The sequence below is a fragment of the Cervus elaphus genome, chromosome 18, assembly GCF_910594005.1.
Source record: "Cervus elaphus chromosome 18, mCerEla1.1, whole genome shotgun sequence".
Classification (NCBI taxonomy): Eukaryota; Metazoa; Chordata; class Mammalia; order Artiodactyla; family Cervidae; genus Cervus; species Cervus elaphus.
In genome coordinates, this window is record NC_057832.1 from 118,087,659 (window position 1) to 118,114,173 (window position 26,515).

Below are 26,515 nucleotides of genomic sequence, written 5' to 3' on the forward strand. Positions count from 1 at the left end.
CTCAGAGCAGTTTGTAGTTCCCTTAATGAATGAAACTACATGGAGAACTGAATAACAACAAAATAAAACTTTTGGATTAAACTACAGCAGTATTTAGAAGGAACTTAACAATCTTAAATATGTATACTTGAATATAAGAAGCCAATTAAAAAAAGGTTTTTTTAAAACCAAAGAACTCAAAAAAAAAAAAAAAAGGAAATAATAAAGGAACAGAAATTAATGAATTGTGCTTCATTAATTAATGAATTAATGAAATGTGCTCTCTTATAAGAGAGCACAAATAAGGATATCAAAATTTAAAAACTAAAGCTGATTCTTTGGAATGAATCAGTATGATTCAATTGAAATCAAAAGAGAATGAATATAATGAATATATTATAAAAGGATTATAACTATATATTCAAAGGAGATTTAAAATTTTTTAAAAGAATTTTATGAATAAATTTCTGTCAATGAATTTGAAAATGCAGATAGTGGATAATAAAAATAGAAACTATACAATTTTAGGTAACAAGGTAACCAATGGCATTTTTAATCCCATAAGGAAAAATACTTTCTCACTATTTCCCAAATTTTATCCTTTAAATATCTGACTCCTTTATGTTTTTCTAGAAATCTAGACAGATCTATTGCAAACAAGACCACTGTGTTAAGAAACATACCAGAGGAACTTCCCTGGAGGTCCAGTGGTTAGGACTTCACCTTCTAATGCAAGGGATGTGGGTTTGATCTGGGGAGCTAAGTCTCCACATATCTCCTGGCCAAAAGGCCAAAACATAAAACAGAAGCAATACTGTAACAAATTTAATAAAGACTTTAAAAATGGTCTACATTAAAAAAAATTAAAAAAAGAAACATACTGGAAACCAGGCATACATTCTCAACAATTACTTTATTTTAACAAAGCTTTGTTTTGTTTTGTCAAATTATTGCCATCACTCAAATTTGCCCCGCTTCAAGCTAAGGCACATATTCTAACCCTCTTTCCACATCTCACAACACAAGTGAAACCTTTCCAGAAGCACTGACTTTAGACTTAAGGATCCTAAAAGAGAATTAGTCTCTTTATTTTATGACTACCTCTTACAACTTTACCATTTACCCTAATCACCAGATTGGGCATTTTTGAAAATTAAAAATCATTCTTGGGTCAAACTGTGATCTCTGGAAACAGTCAAAAGTTTCGTTTTAGACACACTACAGGCAGGACAGGACTCCTACACAGGTGTACTTTACTGGTCAGACCTGAGAGCCCCCAGGGCCTGTGGCTGGACCTTTGGTTGGAGGTGACAGCTGGTCAGATAGGACTGGGCAGAGAGGGATCCAGAAGACAGATGTCCTCATCTAATTCTCTGGCTCCCACGGATCCTCTGTTGGCCTCCTCACTGGTGGTGTCTGAGAGTCAGAGAACATTGCACCCCAGCATGTGGTCCCTGGCAGGGCCGAAGGACCACAAAGGGAAGAGAGTGGATCTGCTGGGGGAAACGGAACATTTCTGGCACAGAGCGATCTGAATTTATAGGCAGAAGAACTTTAAGCCAGCCCTAGAAAAGGAAAGCAGAGACAAATAAGACAATTGTTTTTGAAATGACCCTTTGGATTTATTGTTTGTTGGAGAATATTACAAATGTTATTATTTATCTCTTTGTTCATTTGTTGAATAAACAATATGCTGAAATAGATCAAAGAATTTATAGTAAAAAGTAAGTTTCCTTCCACTCCTGATTCCCAGAATCTGAAGTTCCCTTCCCCAGCACCAAGTGGCCAGTATTTAAAGAAATATTTTATATATATGTATTAACATGCATCTTGTACTAGTTATCTACTGCTGTGTAACAAATTACCCCAGAGTTTAGTGGCTAAAAACAACAAAGGTTTATTATCTCATCTCTCACAGACCAGAGAACAATGCTGCTGGGAGGACTGGAAGCTTTGCTGACAGTTACACAGTGTTCACAAGAGGCCTGTGTAATGTGTTTCACAGGTAGTGCTAATGCTCAATGCAGGATGCATTTCAGCCTTGAAATCCCGTTCATTTGCATCTTTACCATGTCTAATGAGCTAGCACTCAAACTTGGCAATTTTGTAATTTCTTAAATTAGCTGATGTCTGTTGGTGGGGAGGCAGACATGGAGAGGGTAGGGAGTGAGCTGGAAAGATGCTTTGCTAACCATAGTAAACTGTGAGAAAATAGTTACTTCTTAAACCAACGAAATATTCTTGAAGGAAAACTCATATTTCCATTGAAGATACTGTTTTGAGCCTCCTCCCTAGCGTGTCTTAGTTTTTCTTCATATTCCATCTCTAGTAACTTAATTAATCTCTCTTTTTCCTGCATCATCTTCTTGCATGCCTGAGCACTCTCTATTTCCACTTTTTGGATATCCATTTTTAACTGATCATCATAGATTTTCTTCAAGACTTCTTCCCGCCTCCTCAGCCTTTCCTCCGTGTTCTTGTATATGTCATCAGAAAAGTAAGCCCCTTGGTTGTCCTGCACCGTGTTCTCGATCAGCTCCACCAGCTCCTGCACCTGAGCTTCCTTCTCAGCCTCCTGTGTGTGCCTGCTGTTATCGAAGGCACAGTAGCGGTCTCCACACTCCTGGATGAGGCTTCGTAGGTTTCCATCCGCACTCTCCAAAAAGTCTCTTAGGCTCTGATCCTCCAGCTCCTCTTTTCGAGTGAACAAGATGATCATATAGTTCATGGCTGCTTCCCCAAACAAAGCCTTGACCAACGCCACGGTTTGCTGCTCTTCCTGTGTGTAGCGGCCCAGCCTCAGGACCAAGACGATGGCGTGAGGCCCAGGACAGGAGGCGAGGACACATCGGCTGATTTCCCTGCAGGTGGTGTTCAGGCTCTCCTTGGTGTCGAAGAGCCCTGGGGTGTCAACAACGAGAAGCTCTCTCCCCTTCCATTCCCGGCATGCTTTCTGACAAGTTTTGGTAACAGCGTGGGCAGCAATCTTAGACTCGAATACTTTTTCCCCGAGGATGGTGTTTGCAGTCGCACTTTTCCCACTTCCGGTCTTCCCGACCAGCACGATCCTCAGAGTTTTGTACTGGGCATTAGCTATACAGTGTGGGCAAGTCAGCTATGGTTTACCAGGAAAAGAAAAAAATATATATTTAGATAAAGTTGAAACCATTCCCAACCCTTTTTTACTCTCCTGAATCTATAAATCACTCCAAGTTTTCTAAACTGGGCAAAGCTGTATTTCTTGTAGGATTCCCTCCCCAATATCTTCTACCTATTATTCTAGTTCCCATTGCATCCCTTTCTTGTGTTGCTGTGATAAAAGCAGTGATTTCCATTTAAAATCTGTTTTTATCTTTTTTTTTCCCACTGTTTTTTATGTCTAAAATGGAGATGGAAATGGCAACCCACTCCAGTATCCTTGCCTGGAAAATCTCAGGGACACAGGAGACTGGTGGGCTGCAGCCCATGACATTGCAAAGAATCAGAGATGACTTAGCAACTAAACAACCACAAAATACTATACATTTTGTTCTGGAGGAAGTCCAGTTTTGTTTAAGATACCAAATCTGAGGAATCCTGGTGGAAGAAGTTAGCATCTTATCCTATGAAAGACTGTTCATTAAAAAGCACTAACAATCTGGACACAAATGGAAAGAAAGGGTGGATGGAAGAGAGAGCACAACAGTCCCCTATGGGGACTCCAACACAAAGGAAAAGCTTATTAATACTGACCTCATTAAAAACATAAAACTGAAGGAAACCAGTGATAATGGAAGAAATTATAGAGAAAGTAGTGGAAGGGCTTCCCACAAAACGGCGTAAGTCCCAGACACTTTCACAGGAGAATTCTATTAAACTCTCGGTGACCAAAGAATCCCAATTTTACTTAAATTATTTCAGAATATAAGGGAAAAAGGTAAACCTTCAAATCCTTTCTAAGAAGTAAATGTAACTTTGAGCTGCCAAACTGACAGATTGTACCAAAAAAGAATCTCTTATGAATCTCATTTATGAACACCAATGTTGTGATTGTACTCAGTGGCCTAGTTGTATCTGATTATTTGCTACCTCATGGACCATAGCCCACCAGGCACCTAGCTCATGGAATTCTCCAAACAAGAATACTGGAGCAGGTTGCTATTTCCTACTCCAAAATTTAGTTGGAGATCTTCCCAACCCAGGGACCAAAATGGAGTCTCTTGCATCTCCTGCATTGGCAGGCAGATTCTTTACCACTGCACTACCTGGGAAGCTCTATGAATATCAACAGAAAATCCTAATAAAATATTAGCAAAAATAGTATCTGACAACATTTGGAAAAGGGTTCAATTCTGACCAAGTGGGATTTACTCTAGAAAACTAGAGTGGCAGGGCAGGGGGAGGTTCAGTGAGAGGGAAATCATTAATATAACCCTTCAATAGCCATTCATTGTAAAAAATGTTCTATAAAATATGAATTGACACATACTTTCTTATCTCTCTACTCCTCTTGAGAGGCAGTAACTTACTTAATGGGGAAATACTTTGTCTGTAAAACTAAAACCATCTCCACCTAACTTTCACATGATATTTGAGAAATCTGTCAATACAAAGAGAAGAATATATTTGTTATAGAAATGTAATTCCAGTATTGAGAATTAGAAAAAGAACAAAAGAGGGGGCCAGAATATAAATAATATTGAAAACCCCTTAGAGTATTGGCACACAAATAGAAAGACCAAAGGAAAAAATAGAAAATCTAGACAAACATTCTTTAGTTTAGGGAAATTTAGTGTATAACAAACCCAACATTCCACACCAGTGAAGAACAGATAGACAATGTAATGAGAAGCATTGCAATAACTTAATCATTTTAAAAAGTATAAAATTGGATTCATTCCTCACGTCAACCTGAGAAATATGCCAAATGCATCAGATTTTTGTTAAAAAATTAAACTACATGCTGCTAGAAATGAAATGTTTTTAAATGCAACTTCATAATTTCCTCAAATACATGACTGAAGACATTATTTGGACCTCCTCCCTAACATTTCTTAGCTTTTCTTCATAGTCCATCTTTAGTAATTGAATTTTTCTCACTTTTCCCTGCATACTCTTCTTGCATTCTTGAGCACACTCCTCTCCCACTCTTAGAATCTGTATTTCTAAGTGATCAGGGTAGATTTTCTTCAAGACTTCCTCCTTTCTCTTTCTTACCTCTGTGCCCTTGTGTGCAGCATTGGGAAAGTAAGCCCCTCGGTTGTTCTGCACCATCTTGTCTATCAGCTCCAGCAGCTCCTGCACCTGAGCTTCCTTCTCAGCCTGCTCTGCGTTTCTGCTGTTACTGATGGCATAGCGGCGGTCTCCACACTCCTGGAGGAGGCTGCGTAGGTTTACATCTGCATGCTTCAAAAAGTCGCTCAGGCTCTGGTCCCCCAGTTCATCTCTGCGAGTGAATAAGATGATCATGTACTTCATGGCTGCTTTCCCAAACAGATTCTTGACCAACGCCACGGTTTGCTGCTCTTCCTGTGTGTAGCGGCCCAGCCTCAGGACCAAGATGAAGGCGTGAGGCCCAGGACAGGAGGCGAGAACACATTGGCTGATTTCCTTGCAGGTTTTGTCCTGGGTTCTCTCGGTGTCAAAGAACCCTGGAGTGTCAACAACGAGAAGGTCTCTCCCCTTCCATTTCCGGGATGCTTTCTGGCAAGTTTTGGTAACAGCTGCTGGAGCAATCCTAGAGTCGAATACTTTTCCCCCAAGGATAGTGTTTGCAGTCGCACTTTTCCCATTTCCGGTACTCCCTACCAGCACGATCCTCAGAGCATTGTCCTGGGCATCAGCTCTGGAAGGTTGGCAAGTCAGCTGTGGTTTACAAAGAAAAGAAAAAAAATGTGTTTAGATAAAGTTGAAACCATACCCAACCCTTCCTTATGTCTTAGTCTCCTGAATCTATAAATCATTCCAAGTCTTCTAAACCAGGTGAAGTTGTATTTCTTGTGGGTTTCGCTCCCTGATATCTTCTACTTATGCAGATGGTACCACTCTAATGGCAGAAATCGAAGAGAAACTAAAGAGCCTCTTGATGAGGGTGAGAGAAGAGAGAGAAAAGTTGGCTTAAAACTCAATATTAAAAAACTAAGATCATGGCATCTGGTCCTATCATTTCATGGCAAATAGAAGGGGAAAAGGTGGACTCTTCTTGGGCTCTAAAATCACTGCATATGGTGACTATAGTCATGAAATTAGAAGATGATTGCTTCTTGGCAGGAAAGCTGTGACAAACCTAGACAGTGTGTTTAAAAGCAAAGACCTCACTTTGCCAACAAAAGTCCATATAGTTAAGGCTATGGTTTTTCCAGTAATCATGCATGGATGTGAGAGCAGGACAATAAAGAAAGCAGAACACTGAAGAAATGATGCTTTTGAACTGTGTTGCTGGAGAAGACTTTTGAGAGTCCCTTGAACTGCAAGGAGATCCAACCAGTCAGTTCTAAAGGATTTCAACCCTGAATACTCCTTGGAGTACTCTTTGGAATACTCTTTGACTGCAGCCATGAAATTAAAAGACATTAGCCCCTTGGAAGAAAAGTTATGACCAACCTAGACAGCATATTAAAAAGCAGAGACATTACTTTGCCAACAAAGATCCATCTAGTCAAGCTATGGTTTTTTCAGCAGTCATGTATGGATGTGAGAGTTGGACTGTAAAGAAAGCTGAGCGCCGAAGAATTGATGCTTTTGAACTGTGGTGTTGGAGAAGACTCTTGAGAAGTCCCTTGGACTGCAAGGAGACCCAACCAGTCTATCCTAAAGGAAATTAATCCTGAATATTCACTGGAAGGACTGATGCTGAAGATGAAGCTCCAATACTGTGGTCACCTGATGAGAAGAACTGACTCATTTGAAAAGATCCTGATGCTGGGAAAGATTGAAGGCAGGACTGAGCGACTGAACTGAATTGATGCTGAAGCTGAATCTCCAATACTGCCACCTGATGAGAAGAGCTGACTCACTGGAAAAGACCCTGATGCTGGGGAAGATTGAAGGCAGGAGGAGAAGAGGGTGACAAAGGCCAAGATAGTTGGATGGCATCAGCGATATAATGGACATGAGCTTGAGCAAACTCTGGGAGATAATGATGGCCAGGGAAGCCTGGTGTGGTGCAGTCCAAGGGGTCCGGAAGAGCTGGACACAACTTGGTGACTGAACAACAAAATATCTTCTACTTATTATTCTCTTTCCCTTACCATTCCCCTCTTGTGTTACTGTGATGAAAGCAACATTTGTATTTTAAAAATCTGGGTTGATGTCTTCTGTTATTTGTTTGTTTACTGTTTTTTTCCCCCATTTAACAAAGAAACATACATTTTGTTCTAGAACAGGCCCACGTTTGTTTAAGATACCAAATCTGAGGAATCTTGGTGCAAGCAGTTAGCATTCTATCCTATGAATGAGTGCTCATTAAGAAACACTAACAATCTGGACACAAGTGGAACGAAAGCATGGATGGAAAAGACAACACAATAGTCCCCTATGGGGACTCTCAACGTGAAGGAAAACTATCATTTGGTGAGACATGTGAAAACTGTCCTGAAATTTGTGCATGCCACACAGAGCTATATTATTTTTTCAAACTGCATAGAGAAAGGAAGATGAATTTGATATCTTTGTTCTAAATACTTGAATATTTACAAATAGTAATAAAATAGTTATGTTCTGATACCAAAATAAATAAACAAATACATAATTGAATATTTACAAACAATAATTGGTTGCTTACAATGTATAGTAACATAGTGTTGGAAGTGGGTTTGATGGTCATCTGACTCAATATTTTAGACAATAATACTGCATCAGCTGAGAAAATAGATCCACTAATGTCTAACTGTTAAATTATGAACATCTATTGTAAGTAAGCGGCTCCCCTAGTAGCTCAGGTGGTAAGGAATCTGCCTGCAATTTGGGAGATCCAGGTTTGACCCCTGGTTCAGGAAGATTCCCAGGAGAAGGGAATGGCTACCCACTCCAGGATTCTTACATGGAGAACTCCATGAAAGAGCTAGATGGAGGGCTACAGTCCATGGGGTTGCAAAGAGTCAGACACGACTGAGAGACTAACACTTTCCATTGTAGGTGAAGAAAGCTTATCAATATTGACCTCATTAGAGACATAAAATTGAAGGAAACCAATGGTAATGGAAGAAATTATAGAGAAAGTAGTTAAGCTCAGTTCAGTTCAGTCACTCAGTTATGTCTGATTCTATGTGACCCCATGGACTGCAGGACGCCAGGCATCCCTGTCCATCACCAACACCCAGAGTTTGCTCAAATTCATGTCCATTGAGTCAGTGATGTCATCCAACCATCTCATCATCTGTCATCTCCTTCTCCTCCCACCTTCAATCTTTCCCAGCATCAGGGTCTTTTCAAATGAGTCAGTTCTTCACATCAGGTGGCCAAAGTATTGGAGTTTCAGCTTCAACATCAGTCCTTCCAATTAACACCCAGGACTGATCTCCATTATGATTGACTGGTTGGATCTCCTTGCAGTCCAAGAGACACTGAAGAGTCTTCTCCAACACCACAGTTCAAAAGCATCAGTTCTTTGGTGCTCAGCTTTCTTTATAGTCCAACTCTGACATCCATACATGACTACTGGAAAAACCATAGCCTTGACTAGATGGATCTTTGTTGACAAAGTAATGTCTCCCTTTTTAATGTGCTGTCTAGGTTGGTCATAGCTTTTCTTCCAAGGAGCAAGTGTCTTTTAATTTCATGGCTGCAGTCACCATCTGCAGTGATTTTGGAGCCTAAAAAAAATAAAGTTTCTCACTGTTTCCATTGTTTCCCCATCTATTTGCCATTAAGTGATGGGACCAGATGGCATGATCTTAGTTTTCTGAATCTTGAGCTTTAAGCCAACTTTTTCACTCTCCTTTTTCACTTTCATCAAGAAGCTCTTTAGTTTTTCTTTGCTTTCTGCCATAAGGGTGGTGTCATCTGCATATCTGAGATTATTAATATTTTTCCCAACAATCTTAATTCCAGCTTGTGCTTCATCAGGCCCAGCATTTTGCATGATGTACTCTGCATAGAAGTTAAATAAGCAGGGTGACAATATACAGCCTTGATGTACTCCTTTCTGATTTGGAACCAGTCTGTTGTTCCATGTCCAGTTCTAACTGTTGCTTCTTGGCCTGCATACAGATTTCTCAGGAGGCATGTCACTTGGTCTGGAATTCCCATCTTTTTAAGAATTTTCCACAGTTTGTTGTGATCCACACAGTCAAAGGCTTTGGCATAGTCAATAAGGCAGAAATAGATGTTTTCCTGGACCTCTCTTGCTTTTTCTGTGATACAACAGATGTTGGCAATTTGATCTCTGGTTCCTCTGCTTTTTCAAAATCCAGCTTGAACATCTGGAATTCACAGTTCACATGTTGTTGAAGTCTTGCTTGGAGAATTTTGAGCATTACTTTACATGTGAGACGAATGCAATTGTTCGATAGTTTGAACATTCTTTGGCACTGACTTTCTTTGAGATTGGAATGAAAACTGACATTTTCCAGTCCTATAGCCACTACTGAGTTTTCCAAATTTGCTGGCATATTGAGTGCAGCACTTTCACAACATCATCTTTTAGGATTTGAAATAGCTCAACTGGAATTCTATCATTTCCACTAACTTTGCTCAGAGTGATGCTTTCTAAGGCCCACTTGACTTCGCATTCCAGGATGTCTGACTCTAGGTGGGTGATCACACCATCATTATTATCTGGATCATGAAGATCTTTTTTGTATAGTTCTGTGTGTTCTTGCCACCTCTTCTTAATATTTTCTGCTTCTCTTAGATCCATACCATTTCTGTCCTTTACTGTGCCCATCTTTGCACAAAAGTTTCCCCTTGTATCTCTAATTTTCTTGAAGAGATCTCTAGTTGTTCCCATTCAATTGTTTTCCTCTATTTCTTTGCATTCATCAGTGAGGAAGGCCTTTGTCTCACTCCTTGCTATTCTTTGGAACTCTGCATTCAAATGGGTATATCTTTCCTTTTCTCCTTTGCCTTTCACTACTCTTCTTTTCACAGCTATTTTAAGACCTCCTCAAACAATCGTTTTGCATTTTTGCATTTCTTTTTCTAGGTGGTGGTCTTGATCACTGCCTCCTATATCATGTCATGAACCTCCATCCATAGTTCTTCAGGCTCTCTGTCTATCAGATCTAATTCCTTGAATCTATTTGTCAGTTCCACTGTTTAATCATAAGTTATTTGATTTAGGTCATACTTGAATGGTCTAGTGGTTTTCCCTAGTTTCTTCAATTTAAGTCTGAATTTGGCAATAAGGAGTTCATGATCTGAGCCATAGTGGGCTCCAAGTCTTGTTTTTGCTGACTGTATAGAGCTTCTCTATCTTTGGCTGCAAAGAATACAATCAATCTGATTTCAGTATTGACTATCTGGTGATGTCCATGTGTAGAGTCTTCTCTTGTGTTATTGGAAGAGGGTGTTTGCTATGATAAGTGCGTTCTCTTGGCAGAACTCTATTAGCCTTGGCCCTGCTTTATTCTGTACTTCAAGGCAAAATTTGCCTGTTATTCCAGGTGTTTCTTCACTTCCTACTTTAGCATTCCAGTCCCCCATAATGAAAAGGACATCTGTTTTGGGTGTTAGTTCTAGAAGGTCTTGTAGGTCTTCATAGAACCATTCAACTTCAGCTTCTTCAGTGTTACTGGTTGGGGCATAGACTTGGATTACCGTGATATTGAATAGTTTGCCTTAGAAATGAACAGAGATCATTCTGTTGTTTCTGAGATTGCATACAAGTACCACATTTTGGACTCTTTTGTTGACTATGATGGCTACTCCATATCTTCTAAGGGATTCCTGCCCACAGAGGTAGATATAATGGCCATCTGAGTTAAATTCACCCATTCCAGTCCATTTTAGTTCACTGATTCCTAAAATGTCAGTGTTCACTCTTGCCATCTCCTGTTTGACCACTTCCAATTTGCCTTGATTCATGGACCTAACATTCCAGGTTCCTATGCAGTATTGTTCTTTACAGCATCGGACTTAACTTCCATCACCAGTCACGTCCACAACTGGGTGTTGTTTTTGCTTTGGCTCTGTCTCTTCATTCTTTCTGGAGTTATTTCTCCACTCTTCTCCAGTAGCATATTGGGCACCTACCGACCTGCAGAGTTCATCTTTCAGTGTCCTATCTTTTTGCCTTTACATACTATTCATATTGAACAGTATGAAAAGTACTGAAGAACAGTAGGAAAAAGTACTGAAGAACAGTAGGAAAAAGTAGTGAAGAGCTCCCCCCCAAATGGCATAAGTCCCAGACATTTTCACAGGAGAATTCCATTAAACTCTCAGTGATCAGAGAATCCCTATTTTACTTAAATCCCTTATTTTACTTAAATTATCCAGAATATAGGGAAGTTAAACCTTCAAATTCCTTCTAAGAAGTAAATGTAACTTTGAGGTGCCAAGCTGACAAAGATTGTACCAAAAAAGAAAGCTACTTACGAATCTTCTTATGAATACCAATGTTGTTATTTTGTTCAACTGCTTAGCCATATCTGATTATTTGCTATCCCATGGACCCCAGGCACTTCTGCCCATGGAATTCTCCATGCACGAATACTGGAGCAAGTTGCTATTTCCTACTTCACGGGATCTTCCCAACCAGGGACTGAAACCGAGTCTGTTGCATCTGCTTCATTGGCAGGTGGATTCTTTACCACTGTGCTACCTGGGAAGTCCTATGAATACCAACAGAAAATTCTAATAAAATAATAGCAAAAACAGAATGTGACAATGTCAGGAAGCATTTAACAGGAGGCTTCCCGTGTGCTGTTTTGGATCTGTCAGGAACCCTCTGGTCCTTATTAATTCCTGAATATTCAGGAATTAAAAGGAGGGGCATGCCTTCCCCGGGGCTGAGGAATCCAGGCATTTCCTTTGGTAGTTTTTCCATACTGTGAAAAGTAACTACTTACAACCCTGTTTTCATATGGATTGCCTCTTGGCCTTATGGCCTCTATTGCCCCTTGCTTCCTCGGTAAACTTGTAAAGTCTGATCTCTTGATCTTTATCTAAAGAAGCTACTGGCATATATACTCTTACAGAATTCAATAAAGCACCTTTGCTCCATCAGAGCTTGGGTCCCCATCTCTCTCTCTCTCTCTCTCTCTGTCTGTCTATTTCTAGCTGATTCCCTGGAGCCGCGAAAGCTGGCTACATAACTCAGGGAATATTAGCCTCTTTCCTTCTTTCACTCTCTCATCGTCGACTCCAGACCACCAGGTTCCGGTCCAATAAAGGACCAACATGACAACATTTGAAAAAGGGTTTAATTGTGACCAAGTGGAATTTACTCTAGAAAACTAGAGCAGGGGGCAGGTTCAATAAAAGGAACATCATTAATATAATCCATCAGTAGCCATTCATGGTAAAAACATTCTGTAAAATATGAATTGGCACATACTTTCTTATCTATTTCTCTACTCATCCTGAGAGCCAGCAACTTACTTAATGGGAAATACTTTGAACTAAAACTAAAAGCATCTCCACCGAACTTTCCTATGGTATTTGAGAACACTGTGAATGCAAGTGAAAGTCACTCAGTTGTGTCTGACTCTTTTATTATGTGGGGACTTAATTATTCTTGTATCTTATGAAAGTGAAAATTGCTCAGTGGTGTCCGACTCTTTGTGATCCCATGGACTGTTCAGTCCATGGAATTCTCCAGGCCAGAATACTGGAGTGGGTAGCCTTTCCCTTCTCCAGGGAGTCTCCCCAATCCAGGGATTGAACCCAGGTCTCCCACACTGCAGGTGTATTCTTCACCAGCTGAGCCACAAGGGAAGTCCAAGAATACTGGAGTGGATAGCCTATCCCGTCTCCAGTGGATCTTCCCAATCCAGGAATCAAACTAGGGTCTCCTGCATTGCAGGCGAATTCTTTACCAACTGAACTATCAGGGAAGCCCCTAAAATCAAAGAGAGCATATTTGTTATAGGAATGGAATTATAGGAGTGAGAATTTGAAAAAAACAAAAAAACAAAAAACAAACAAAAGGGGAGGCCAAAATATAAATAATATGGTAAAACCCCTTAGAGTATTGGCAACAAATAGAGAGACCAATGGAAAAAACAGAAAATTTAGACAAACTCTCATTTGTTTAGGAAAATTTAGTATATAATAAAGTCAACATCCCATACCAGTGAAGAGCAGTTGGACAGTGTAATGAGAAGCATTGAAATAACTTATTTAAAATAATCCTTTTAAAAAGTATAAAATTGGATTCATTCCTCACATCAACCCAAGAAATATGCCAAATGCATCAGATTTTTGTTAAAAAATTAAACTGTATACTGCTAGAAATGAAACATTTTTGAAAGCAACTTCCTAATATCCTCAAGTACATGACTGAAGACATTATTTGGACCTCCTCCCTAACATTTCTTAGCTTTTCTTCATAGTCCATCTTTAGTAATTGAATTTTTCTCACTTTTCCCTGCATACTCTTCTTGCATTCTTGAGCACACTCCTCTCCCACTCTTAGAATCTGTATTTCTAAGTGATCAGGGTAGATTTTCTTCAAGACTTCCTCCTCTTTCTTTCTTACCTCTGTGCCCTTGTGTGCAGCGTTGGGAAAGTAAGCCCCTCGGTTGTTCTGCACCATCTTGTCTATCAGCTCCAGCAGCTCCTGCACCTGAGCTTCCTTCTCAGCCTGGTCTGTCCTGTTACTGAAGACACAGTATCGGTCTCCACACTCCTTCATGAGGCTTTGTAGCTTTTCCCCCTCCCTTACATAGTCCCTCAGACTCTTGTCCTCCTGTTCCTCTTTGTGAGTGAACAAGATGATCATGTACTTCATGGCTGCTTCCCCAAACAGATTTTTGATCAATGCCAGGGTTTGCTGTTCTTCCTGTGTGTAGCCACCCAGCTGTGTGACCAAGATGATTGCATGGAGTCCACGGTGGGAGGTAAAGAGATATTCTTTTATTTCACTTAAGATGGTGTTCTGGCTCTCGTTTGTGTCAAAGAGCCCTGGGGTATCAATAATGAGAAGGTCTCTCCCTTTCCATTTCTGCGACACTTCCTGACAGCTTTTGGTAACAAATTGGGCAGCAATCTTTGAGCCAAATACTTGGTCCCCGAGGATGGTGTTTGCAGTCGCACTTTTTCCACTTCTCATAGTCCTGACCAGCATGATCCTCAGAGCATTGTCCTTGGCACCAGCCATGTTCACATCAGAGGCTATGGAGTATAGGCAAGTCAACTATGGTTTACAAAGAAAAGAAAAAAATGTATTTAGTTAAAGTTGAAACCATTCTCAACCCTTCCTTATTTCTTACTGTCCAGAATATATACATCATTCCAAGCTGTCTAAGCTGGGTGAAGTTGTATAGGATTCCCTCCTTGATATCTTCTACTTATCATTCTAGTTCCTATTGCATCCCTTTCTTGTCTTGCTGTGATGAAAGCAGTGCTTTCCATTTTAAAATATTTGTTTTTTTAACTATTTTCATTTTCAAGCAACAAAATCCTATACATTTTGTTCCAGAGCAGGTTCAATTTTGCTCAAGGAATCCTGGTGAAGCAGTTAATCTCCTATTCTATGAAAAGTTGTTTATTAAAAGCACTAACAATCTGAATACCAAGGGAAAGAAAGTGTGGATGGAGGAGAGAGCTCAACAGTCCCCTACAGTGACTCTCAACACAAAGAAAAACTACCACTTGGTGAGAAATGTGAAAACTGTCCTGAAGTTTGTGTATGCCACACAGAGCTAAAGTAATCCTATTTTCTCATACTTCACAGAGAAAGGAAGATAAATTTGGTATTCTTGTTCTAAAAAATAACTAGTGTTTGCAAACAATAATTGACTGCTTATGATATATAGTAACAAAAAATGTTTGAAGTGGGATTGATGGCCATCTGGCTTGGCATTTTAGACAATAATCCTTCATCAGTTGAAAAAATAGATCCAATAATATCTAAATTTTAAACTGTGTACATATTTTGTAGGTAATGAGAGATTATCAATATTGACCTCATTAGAGACATAAAATTGAAATAAATCATGAAGTGATCATAGAAGAAATGATAAAGTAGTTAAAATTGTTGTCGTTCAATCACCAAGTAATGTCCAACTCTTTGCAACCCCGTGGACTGTAGCATGCCATGCTCCTCTGTCTTCCACTACCTCCTGGAGTTTGCTCAAACTTCATGTCCACTGAGTCAGTGATGCTATCTAACCATCTCATCCTCCGTCGGTCCCTTCTCCTTTTGTTCAATGTTTCCCAGCACCAGGGTCTTTTCCAATGAATTGGCTCTTCAACATCAGGTGGCCAAAGTATTGGAGCTTCAGCTTCAGCATCAGTCCTTCCAATGAATATTCAGGGTTTATTTTCTTTAAGACTGACTGGTTTGATCTCCTTGTTGTCCAAGGGACTCTCAAGAGTCCTCTCCAGCAGCACAATTTGAAAGCATTAATTCTTCAGTGGTCAGCCTTCTCTATGGCCCAACTCTCACATTTGTACCTGACTATTGGAAAAACCATAATTTTGACTATATGAAACTTTGTTGGCAAATGATGTCTCTATTTTTTAACATGCTGTCTAGGTTTGTCATAGCTTTCCTTCTAAGGAGCTAGTGTCTTTTAATTTCATGACTGCGGTTACTGCAGTGATTTTGGAGCCCACGAAAAGAAAATCTGTCAGTGCTTCCACTTTTCCCCCTTCTATTTGCTAGGAAGTGATGGGACCAGATGCCATGATCTTAGTATTTTGAATGTTGAGTTTCAAACCAACTTTTTCACTCTCTGCTTTCACCCTCATCAAGAGGCTCTTTAGTTCCTCTTCAACTTCTGCCATTAGAATGGGATCACCTGCATATCTGAGGTTATTGATAGTTCTCTCAGCAATCTTGATTCCAGCTCGTGATTCATCCAACCTAGCATTTCTCATGATGTACTCTGTGTGTAAGTTAAACAAAAAGGGTGATAATATTTAGCCTTGTACTACTTTCCAATTTTGAACCAGTCAGTTGTTCCATGTCCAGTTCTGTTGCTTCTTGAGTTGCATACAGGTTTCTCAGGAGGTAAGGTGATCTAGTACTCCCATCTTTTTAAGAATTTTTGACACTTTTTTTTGTGACCCACACAGTCAAAAGGTCTTGTGGTTGAAGAGCCCCCCATGAAACAGCATCAGTCCCATATGGTTTCACAGGAGAATTCTGCTAAACCCTCAGCAATCTGAGAATCCCACTTTTACCTAAGTTATCCCAGAATATAAGGAAATAAGGGAAACCTTCAAATTCTAAAAAGTAAATGTAACTTTGAGCTGCAAAGCTGACAAAGTCTGTATTAAAAAAAAAAAAAACTACTTATATATCTCACTTATGAATGTCAGTTCAAAATCCTAATGTAATATTACCAGAATCTGACATTTTTAAAAGGGTTCAATCTTTACCAAGTGGGATTTACTCTAGAAAACTAGAGCGAGGGAGAAGTTTCAATAAGAGGAAAATCATTAATATGATCTATCAATAGTCATTCATGGTAAAAATATTCTAAAAAATATGAATTGGCATGTACCTTCTTATCTATTTCTCTACTCACCTACTTACTTAATGGGGAAATACTTCATTACTAAAACTAAAACCATCTCCACCTCACTTTCCCATGGTATTTGAGAAATCCGTCAATGCAAAGAGAAGAAGAAGTAATTATAGGAATGAGAAGAAGAAGAAGAACAAAGAGGGAAGCCAGAATGTAAATAATATGGAAAAGCCCCTTAGAGTCTGGCATGCAAATAGAAAAATGAGTGGTAGAAAATAGAAAATCTAGAAAAACAGTCATTTGCCTAGGAAAATTTAGTATATAATAGAGACAATATTCTATATCAGTGGAGAGAAGATGGACATTGTAATTGAATAATCATTTTAAAGCATATAAAAGTGGATTCATCCCTTGTGTCAACCAAAGAAATATACCAAATGCATCAGATATTTGTTAAAAAATTAAACTGTGTACTACTGGAATAAAAGAGACAAATTCTTTCAAAACCTGAGAGTGAGAAAACTTTCTAACTTACTGAAAGCACAGCTGGAATATGGAATCCAATTGACAAATTTGACCTCCAATTTCCAGTTATAGGTCAGGAGCTTGGAAGTCACTACTCCATCCAAAGAATAAGTCAAAAGCTGAACAAACTGAAAAATCAACTCTTCTTAAATCCTTAACAGATTCGTTTAAGGACACAGGGCAAAGTGCTCCCCCCTAGACTGGAGAACAGACAGGTGAATACAGGGAGTCATGGCTTAGCTGAGCAGGGACTGACTCACCATGGACACTATGCTGGGGCAGGAAAACCTAGGCTGTGATTGACCAATTGCTTGACAGTCAGGATGACCCATTCATAGAGCGACCCTACACTTCTGTGTGTTTTAATTCTGGAAGCCTAACCAGCTTCTGATAGTACATATCCAAATAATTCCCTGGTGCTTCCTGCAGGGGAGGGGAAAAGAAACCAGTTTGATACCAGACAGGGTATCTTGTTCTTCTCAAAAGGCCTGTCTTCAGAGGAAAGCAGTTAACCAGAGCCTGACCTGCTGGGGTTTTATCAGAGCCTAGCTCACCGCTAACCACAACACAGAGCTGCCAGAACTTACACAGGGCAGAGAAATAAACTCTTGGAGGGTACAAACAGAAACTTGTATGCACCAGGACCCAGGAGAAAGGAGCAGTGACCCCAAAAGAGACTGACCAAGACTTGCCCGGGAGTGTCCAGGAGTCTCCAGCCGAGGCGTGGGTCAGTGGTGGCCTACTGCAGGGTTGGGGGCAGTGAGTGTAGCAGTACATGCATAGGATCTTTTAAAGGAGGTTGCCATTATCTTCATTACCTCCACCACAGTTTGGCTCCAGGTAAATAGCAAGGAGGGAACACAGCTCCACCCATCAACAGAAAATTGGATTAAAGATTTACTGAGCATGGCCCTGCCCATCAGAACAAGACCCAGTTCCTACCCCCATAGTCAGTCTATCCCATCAGGAAGCTTCCATAAGCCTCTTATCCTTCTCCATCAGAGGGCAGACAGAATGAAAACGGCAATCACAGAAAACTAACCAATCTGATCACATGGGCCACAGCCTCCTCTAACTCAATGAAACTATGAGCCATGCCGTGTAGGGCCGCCCAAGAAGGACGGGTCATGGTGGAGAGTTCTGACAAAACGTGGTCCATTGGAGAAGGGAATGGCAAACCACTTCAGTATTCTTGCCTTGAGAACCCCATGAACACTATGAAAAGGCAAAAAGATAGGACACTGAAAGGTGGCCTCCCAGGTCGGTAGGTTCCCAATATGCTATTGAAGATCAGTGAAGAAACAACTCCAGAAAGAATGAAGAGATGGAGCCAAAGCAAAAACAACACCCAGTTGTGAATGTAGAAGCAAAGTCTAACGCTGTAAAGACCAATATTGCATAGGAATGTGGAATGTTATGTCCATGAATCAAGGCAAATTGGAAGTGATCAAACAGGAGATGGCAAGAGTAAACGTTGACATTTTAGGAATCAGTGAACTAAAATGGACTGAAAGAAAGTGAAATTGAAGTTGCTCAGTCGTGTCTGACTCTTTGCAACCCTACAGACTGTAGCCTATGAGGCTCCTCCATCCATGGGATTTTCCAGGCAAGAATACTGGAGTGGATTTCCATTTCCTTCTCCAGGAGATCTTCCTGACACAGGGATTGAACCCGGGTCTCCCACATTGTAGGCAGATGCTTTAATATCTGAGCCATGAGAATAAGTGAATTTAGCTCAGATGACCATTATATCTATTACTGTGGGCAGGAATCCCTTAGAAGATATGGAGTAGCCCTTATACTCAACAAAAGAGTCCGAAATGCAGTACTTGGGTGCAATCTCAAAAACGACAGAATGATCTCTATTCATTTCCCAGGCAAACCATTCAATATCACAGTAATCCAAGTCTATGCCCTAACCAGTAATGCTGAAGAAGCTGAAGTTGAATGGTTCTATGAAGACTTACAAGACCTTCTAGAACTAACACCCATAAAAGATGTCCTTTTCATTATAGGGGACTGGAATGCTAAAGTAGGAAGTCAAGAAACACCTGGAGTAACAGGCAAATTTGGCCTTGGAGTACAGAAAGAAGCAGGGCAAAGGCTAGTAAAGTTTTGCCAAAAGAACACACTGGTCATAGCAAACACCCTCTTCCAATAACACAAGAGAAGACTCTACACATGGACATCACCAGATGGTCAATACCAAAATCAGATTGCTTATATTCTTTGCAGCCAAAGATGGAGAAGCTCTATACAGTCAGCAAAAACAAGACCTGGAGCTGACTGTGGCTCAGATCATGAACTCCTTATTGCCAAACTCAGACTTAAATTGAAGAAAGTGTAGAAAACCACTAGACCATTCAGGTATGACCTAAATCAAATCCCTTGTGATTATACAGTGGATGGGACAAATAGATTCAAGGAATTAGATCTGATAGACAGAGTGCCTGGTGAACTATGGATGGAGGTTTGTGACATTGTATAGGAGACAGGGATCAAGACTATCCCCAAGAAAAAGAAATTCAAAAAAACAAAATGGCTATCTGGGGAGGCCTTACAAATAGCTGTGAAAAGAAGAGAAGTGAAAAGCAAAGGAGGAAAGGAAATATATACCCATTTGAATGCAGAGTTCCAAAGAATAGCAAGGAGAGATAAGAAAGCCTTCTTCAGTAATCAGTGCAAATAAATAGAGGAAAACAATTGAATGGGAATGAATAGAGATCTCTCCAAGAAAATTAGAGATGCCAAGGGAACATTTCATGCAAAAATGGTCTCAATAAAGGACAGAATGTGTGTGTGTGTGTGTGTGTGTGTGTGTGTGTGTGTGTGTGTGTGTGTGTGTGGTAGGGGCCTAACAGAAGCAGAAGATACTAAGAAGAGGTGGCTAGAATATACAGAAGAACTGTACAAAAAAGATCTTCATGACCCAGATAATCACAATGGTATGATCACTCATCTAGAGCCAGAGATCCTGGAATGCGAAGTCAAATGGGCCTTAGGAAGCATCACTATGAGCAAAGCTAGTGGAGGTGATGGAATTCCAGTTGAGCTATTTCAAATCCTGAAAGATGATGTTGTGAAAGTGCTGCATTCAATATGCCAGCAAATTTGGAAAACTCAGCAGTGGCTACAGGACTTGAAAATGTCAGTTTTTATTCCAACCTCAAAGAAAGTCAGTGCCAAAGAATGTTCAAACTATCGCACAATTGCATTCATCTCACGTGCTAGTAAAGTAATGCTCAAAATTCTTCAAACCAAGCTTCAACAGTATGTGAAGCACGAACTTCCAGATGTTCAAGTTGGATTTAGAAAAAGCAGAGGAACCAGAGACCAAATTGCCAACATCTGTTGGATTATGGAAAAAGCAAGAGAGTTCCAGAAAAACATCTACTCCTACCCTATTGACTATGCCAAAGCCTTTGACTGTGTGGATCACAACACTGTGGAAAATTCTGAAAAAGATGGGAATACCAGACCACCTGACCTGCCTCTTGAGAAATCTGTATGCAGGTCAGGAAGCAACAGAACTGGACATGAAACAACAGACTGGTTCCAAATTGGGAAAGGAATACATCAGGGCTGTATATTGTCACTCTGCTCATTTAACTTTTATGCAGAATACATAATGAGAAAGGCTGGGCTGGATGGAACACAGGCTGGAATCAAGGTTGCTGGGAGAAATATCAATAACCTCAGGTATGGAGATGACACCACCCTATGGCAGAAAGCAAAGAAGAACTAAAGAGCCTCTTGATAAAAGTAAAAGAGGAGAGTGAAAAAGTTGACTTAAAACTCAACAATCGGAAAACTAAGATCATGGCATCTGGTCCCATCACTTCATGGGAAATAGATGGGGAAATGGTGGAAACAGTGAGAGACTTTATTTTTGGGGGCTCCAAAATTACTGCAGATGGTGACTGCAGTCATGAAATTAAAAGACACTAACTCTTTGGAAGAAAAATTATGATCAACCTAGATGGCATATTAAAAAGCAGAAACATTACTTTGCCAAAAATGTTCCGTCCAGTCAAGGCTATGGTTTTTCCAGTAGTCATGTATGGATGTGAGAGCTGAACCATAAAGAAAACTGAGCACTGAAGAATTGATGCTTTTGAACTGTGGTGTTGGAGAAGACTCTCGAGAGTCCCTTGGACAGCAAGGAGATACAACCAGTCCATCCTAAAGGAAACCAGTCCTGAATATTCATTGGAAGGACTGATGTTGAAGCTGAAACTCCAATACTTTGGCCACCTGATTCAAAGAACTGACTCATTTGTAAAGACCCTGATGCTGGGAAAGATTGAAGGTGGGAGGAGAAGGGGACGACAGAGGATGAGATGGTTGTATGGCATCACCGACTCAATGGACAGGAATTTGCATAATCTCTGGGAGTTGGTGATGGACAGGGATGCTTGGAGTGCTGCAGCCCATGGGGTTGCAAAGAGTCGGACACAATTGATTGACTGAACTGAACTGAAATTAACTCACTTGGAGGAAGAAAAATATACAACTACAGTTAGCTCTAAGCTGTTAACATAGGAAAAGGGAAATACCCACTTCCAGTCCACTCGATCTCTCCTGTTCCACCTGGGGTGGGGGAGAAAAACACTTGTGAAACTCACAGTCCAGAGGCAAAAGCTCACTAGAACAGAGTTGTGCTTATACGACAATAGACTATGTCGCTTCCCAATCCTGTCACCACATTACTAAAGTCTTCTTTACAGCAGCAGTTCTGTTTACCCAGTACATCATGTCCAGCTAAAGAGCAAAGAATAATAATTTGAAAAGACAGAGCAAGCATTAGAACCAGACATGGCAGGTGTCAAGTGAACAAAAATGTCAACCTAAAAGTTGAGAAAAATGTTGTATTTAAGGAATTACTGAGGACTATAGCTTGGGAGACACTCTCTCAGATGACTCTGAGGAACTGTTCCAAAAAGGTAGTGGAGGAGACAGGATATATACGAGTCTTTTTGAAAACAAAACAAAAGAAAAGAAAATGCATGGTCAAACATCAAAAGATCACTTCTCATCACACAAAAAACCAGACACTCAAGTTAATGATTGTAGTGCTTTTGTACATATGGGAAGATGCAATAGTCCGGGCTCATTGAAACCACTTCTTTGATATGCATGTTAGCTATCTAGGGCCAGTATCCTCTTTTTTTCCATTCTGAATTCCCCTCAGGGCACACTATCAGAGGCTGCAATGCTGATGACCTGATGGTGGGGCAATATTCATTGCTTATTGAGATGGCAGGCAAGATTTCTTTGTCCACAGAGGGATCTTGGAATGATTAGACCAGGAATTTAAAACAACTAAGATGAATATTCTAGGGCTCTAATGTAAGAACAGATGGACCATGTAGGCAGAGACAAGAAATCCTAAGAAAAAACCAAAAATAAATGCTTGCAATTAAAAGTAACAGGAAAGAAGAATACCTTTGATGGTCTAGTTAGACCAGTCCAGATTATAGTCTTCAGGACCAGTTACTGATGAAAAAACCAAGCCAAAATGACTGGTTGGAGAAATGACTGATTCAAAGTCTGAGGCAGGAAATACATAAAGTGATCTGGGGTCATCTTATTCAGCTTTTATTTGCATCCTGATGCAAACAAACTAAACTGTAAATAAATCATGAGATAATCCATGAAATCTAATGGAAGGATAGTTGACAAAATAAAAAATTTATACTACCTTTGAATTTGTAGTTATATCTTTTAATCTTTTTGTTTTAGATATGCATCCTAAAATATTTGCAGGTAAAATGATACAATGTCTATTATTTGCCTCAAAATAACCCAGGGTTGGGATGGGAAGTATGTTGAAATAAACATGAAACATGAATGGTCAGGAGTTGATAACTGTCAAAGCCTGATGATGGATATATGGGGGCTTCTATACTATTCCTTTGTAAATGTCTGAAATGTTCTTTAGTAAAAGTTTTAAGATGTATGTATGCCTTTGTAACTATTATTAATATATATTATATTCCAGACACTCTGATATGCATTTTTCATAAGAATATTTATTCCTTATAAATACTCTAGAATGAAGGTACTATTATTCTGCTATTATTCTGATGTTATAAGCAAGGAAACTGTGGTTCAGATACTGAGAAACATGTCCAAGGTCATCATATTGGGCCAAACAGTGACGCAATTCAAAGTACATCTGACTACCATGCTCATTCTTAACCATTACACACTACAGCCTCTCCTAGGTTCCTTCTCAGCCCCATCCATTCTGTAGTTTATATCAGGTCAGAGGTAGATGAGGGGAAAATAGTTCACTCTCTTTCCAAAATGGTGAATGAGTAGCAAGCCTGCAATTAAGGAAGGCAAGGAGGATGGTTTCAGACTTCACAGATCTTTTTTAGTCTCTGTCCAATATCGGGAAGCCAAAGATGGGAGGCATAGTCGGGGAAAAAATCATTTTAAAAAGTTTCTCCAGTGGTTTTAAGACGTCAAGGACCCCCAGCTGAAAGAAAGGCTGTAAAGTGAAAAAACCAAGTGCCTCAGAAAAGAAGTGACTTATACCGTGAGCCCAGATCCACCACTTGTAGAAAATTCCTTCAGTTCCCCAAGGTTCAGTTCCCTCTTCAAAAAAAAGGGACAATAAAAGCAATCTTGCAGGCTTGTCATGAGTCTTTTGTAGAATGATTTCTACAAAGATCTCTAGGGAATGGCAGCCACTCAATAAGCAGGCAGTCCTGCTAAATGCATTGAAATATTGATATAAGAAAACTGTGGTCTGAAACCTAACTGAACGATAGATTAGAACACATTGTAGTTTAGTGATCCAGCTGCTGTTGCAGGTTATATTCTTTCTTCAGAGTAGCTCATCTGCTCCCTATAGCCACCCCTCCTGCACCCCATACCATGCGCCTTGAGGGTTATAGCGTTTCTTGTGAAGTGTTGGGTGAATCTAAACACGAAGTCAGTAGGGAAGGTTCTAATCCTTTCTTGTTAACCTCTACAAGCCTTGGAGAGTCACTTGTTCTCTGGAATTTGGTTATTTTTCAGTGTAAAGGGAGTTAAGAATAGGTTTAATGGAATGTTGTTTAAATTGTCATGATGAAAAAACAAAGCATCAACTGGGCAAACACCACTCAAAAAATGAAAAAGGAAGAAGTTAAGCAAAATGTGTGTGTACACCTTCACACATGTACACATGCATCTCTCTACACATACATGTATATGATACATAAAATGGAATCAAATCACAGAGGTCATAACCAAAAGTAGAGAACACTTCCATAAGTGTTTTAGACTATGGAACATTATAATAAGAACACAAACTCAAAAACACAAAGTTCCAAGAGCAGATGGTAGAACAAAGAAGGAGAAGAAACTACAAACTTGAAACAAAGTGAAGACAAAAGGTATTATCATTGCAGGATCCATCAAAGAGTTAGAAGCAAAGGGGTCAGAAAACATATAAGTCAAAAGTAAATGTCTTATTAATAGGAAAAGCTTAATAAGAAACACAACAGATAAAAATCTGAAGGACTAGAAGACACAACAGTTAGAGAAAAACTAAAACATGAGTAGAACCGACCATAAATTCTACCTAAAAAAGACTGGTGTTGCTGGAGTAAACAAATCAATAAATACAACCCAGGAAGCATAATTTAGTAACTTCTCTGAAATGAGAAAAATATCCCAAACTAAAATCTAACTCTCTAGAAAAAAGAGCACAAATTTCATTCCTGGGAAACTTGATACAGAATATTCAATATTGAATTCTCATTTGATATAACATATCACATTCCAAGCACAAAGAAGAAATTCTTAAGTTATCCAACAAAAATGCAAATGATGAACTGTGGAAGGGGGTCAGGCTAGCTTCACAATTTTCTATAATCAACACAGAAACAGTAGCACTGGTGGTTTCACAATAGAATGTTAATATTCCACACCTGGAAAAGGTAAAAATAATACAGAGCAAAAAGTGGGAGGTTGGAGAGAGGAGATGGAAAAATATCTGCAGCCTTTTCTTTGTCTAATGTCTAAATGGAAACCACTTAGTGTTTTGCATAAATTCGTAATCCTTGAAACTTCTTTCTGGAATAAATAAATCATCAGTTAACCAAGGACCAAGGTCTGGCTCTGAATATAAATGTGTGTGTGGTACAAACTAAGTATGAGCTGTAGTTTGCCCTGTTGCTTTTGAGTTACATTTGCTTCCAGAATATGCATGTGAAACTGGGCACATTTTCAAGAAAAAGAAGTTGATTATCACTTAGTATAAATCATTTACTAGAGTTGCATTTATTACTCTTAAACAGAAGTTGGCAAATTTGAAAAGGACCAGCAGTTAGACTTTTGCAGTCACAGCCACTCAGCCCTGGTTGGAACACAAAGGCAACCTCAGATCGCAGTAAAGTAGTAAATGGATTAGATAACTGTGTTACACTGAAACAGGTGGCAAGCTGTGTTTGACCCATGGAAGGTAGGGAGTTTATGCACTCTTGCTCCAGAGGAGAATTTTGTGTATATTGTGCCATTAAAAAAAATTTTTTTAAGTGTTAAATGTTCTAAAAACACTAACCTTTTGTCTATATTTTGTGATAAATATTCATCACTAAACTATGGGCACATTGTTGAAAGTAACATAGAAACCAGTTTGTGAAGAGAATAAAAATTATATATAGTTCCACCCCAAATTAGAGGCTATTTTACATGAAAATCTTTCCTTTTTTTGTGTGTCTTGTTTTTCCAGTGGTAACATATTAATGATTTTATATTTTGACTCATACCTAACATTATATCATAGAGAATATCGAGAACAACTAAAACTTTTATAAGCATGAAAAAGGCCCGTCCTGTTAAATAAGAGATGTGTGGACATCACGTGAATAAATCCCTCAGCTTCCCCTCCTACAACCTTTCCGCTCCCACGCAGGCCCCCATCTATTCCTCTGCCCTCTGCCCCCTCCCGCAGCCCTCTCACAAGCTCCATTGCCCTCGTCTTGGCCAGTCTCACCTTCTCTTGCAGAACTGGTGAGATCTCAGCTCCTCTCCAGGAGAGCTACCCGAACTGGTATTTGCTTTATTCGAAGAAAACTGTGTTTTCTACTCCTGCAGTCTCTGATCACAGGAAGCTGAGGCTGGGTGGAGTGAAGACTACATTTTGTGGTTAAATAGAAACATAAAGCATTTCCCAGTAACTTGCTTGTGCTTCAGTGTTGCTCTCTGAAACCTTTACCCCCATGCACCTGTGGAACTACTAAGATTCAAAAATCTTAGCCATTGCTTTGGATTATAGCACTGGCCAGAAAGCCCTCTGAAATGGTCCCAATTTTTTTTTAATCACAATTAGCATTGATTTATAATTTTTGTTACTTTCAGGTGTGTATATGTATATATATATACATATATATATATATATATGGCTTTGGCCATGTATATGGCCAAAGGCGTATAGCAAATATATATATATATAT

The 26,515-nt window shown here is 39.6% G+C and overlaps 1 protein-coding gene across 4 annotated transcripts; it reads right to left on the reverse strand.

The window, feature by feature from the left end:
* Nucleotides 1-873: 873 nt before the first annotated feature.
* Nucleotides 874-26,145, reverse strand: LOC122674579 (GTPase IMAP family member 7-like). 4 transcript variants are annotated; one of them, XM_043873048.1, is made up of 4 exons: nucleotides 26,056-26,145; nucleotides 13,706-14,257; nucleotides 5,176-5,280; nucleotides 874-3,094 (listed from the first exon to the last, which is right to left on the reverse strand). In XM_043873048.1, exons 2-4 carry the CDS (start codon nucleotides 14,219-14,221, stop codon nucleotides 2,195-2,197), a joined length of 1,521 nt encoding a protein of 506 aa, XP_043728983.1. In that variant the 5' UTR covers nucleotides 14,222-14,257; nucleotides 26,056-26,145; the 3' UTR covers nucleotides 874-2,194. The 4 variants fall into 4 exon arrangements, with proteins under 4 accessions (XP_043728983.1, XP_043728984.1, XP_043728981.1 ...); XM_043873049.1 differs by having other exon boundaries at nucleotides 5,176-5,262; nucleotides 13,688-14,257; XM_043873046.1 differs by having other exon boundaries at nucleotides 5,176-5,823; nucleotides 13,601-14,257.
* Between the last annotated feature and the right edge of the window lie 370 nt (nucleotides 26,146-26,515).

Bases quoted from the DNA above. Each gene is read 5' to 3' on its own strand.
- LOC122674579 (XM_043873046.1), bottom strand. From the start codon at position 14,221: ATGGCTGGTGCCAAGGACAATGCTCTGAGGATCATGCTGGTCAGGACT. The intron at 5,824-13,600 runs GTAAGAAAGAAA...TGTAAACCACAG, and splicing joins CTGCACACAAGGGCACAGAG to CTGACTTGCCAACCTTCCAG. The intron at 3,095-5,175 runs GTAAGAAAGAGA...GGTAAACCATAG, and splicing joins CTGCACACAAGGGCACAGAG to CTGACTTGCCCACACTGTAT.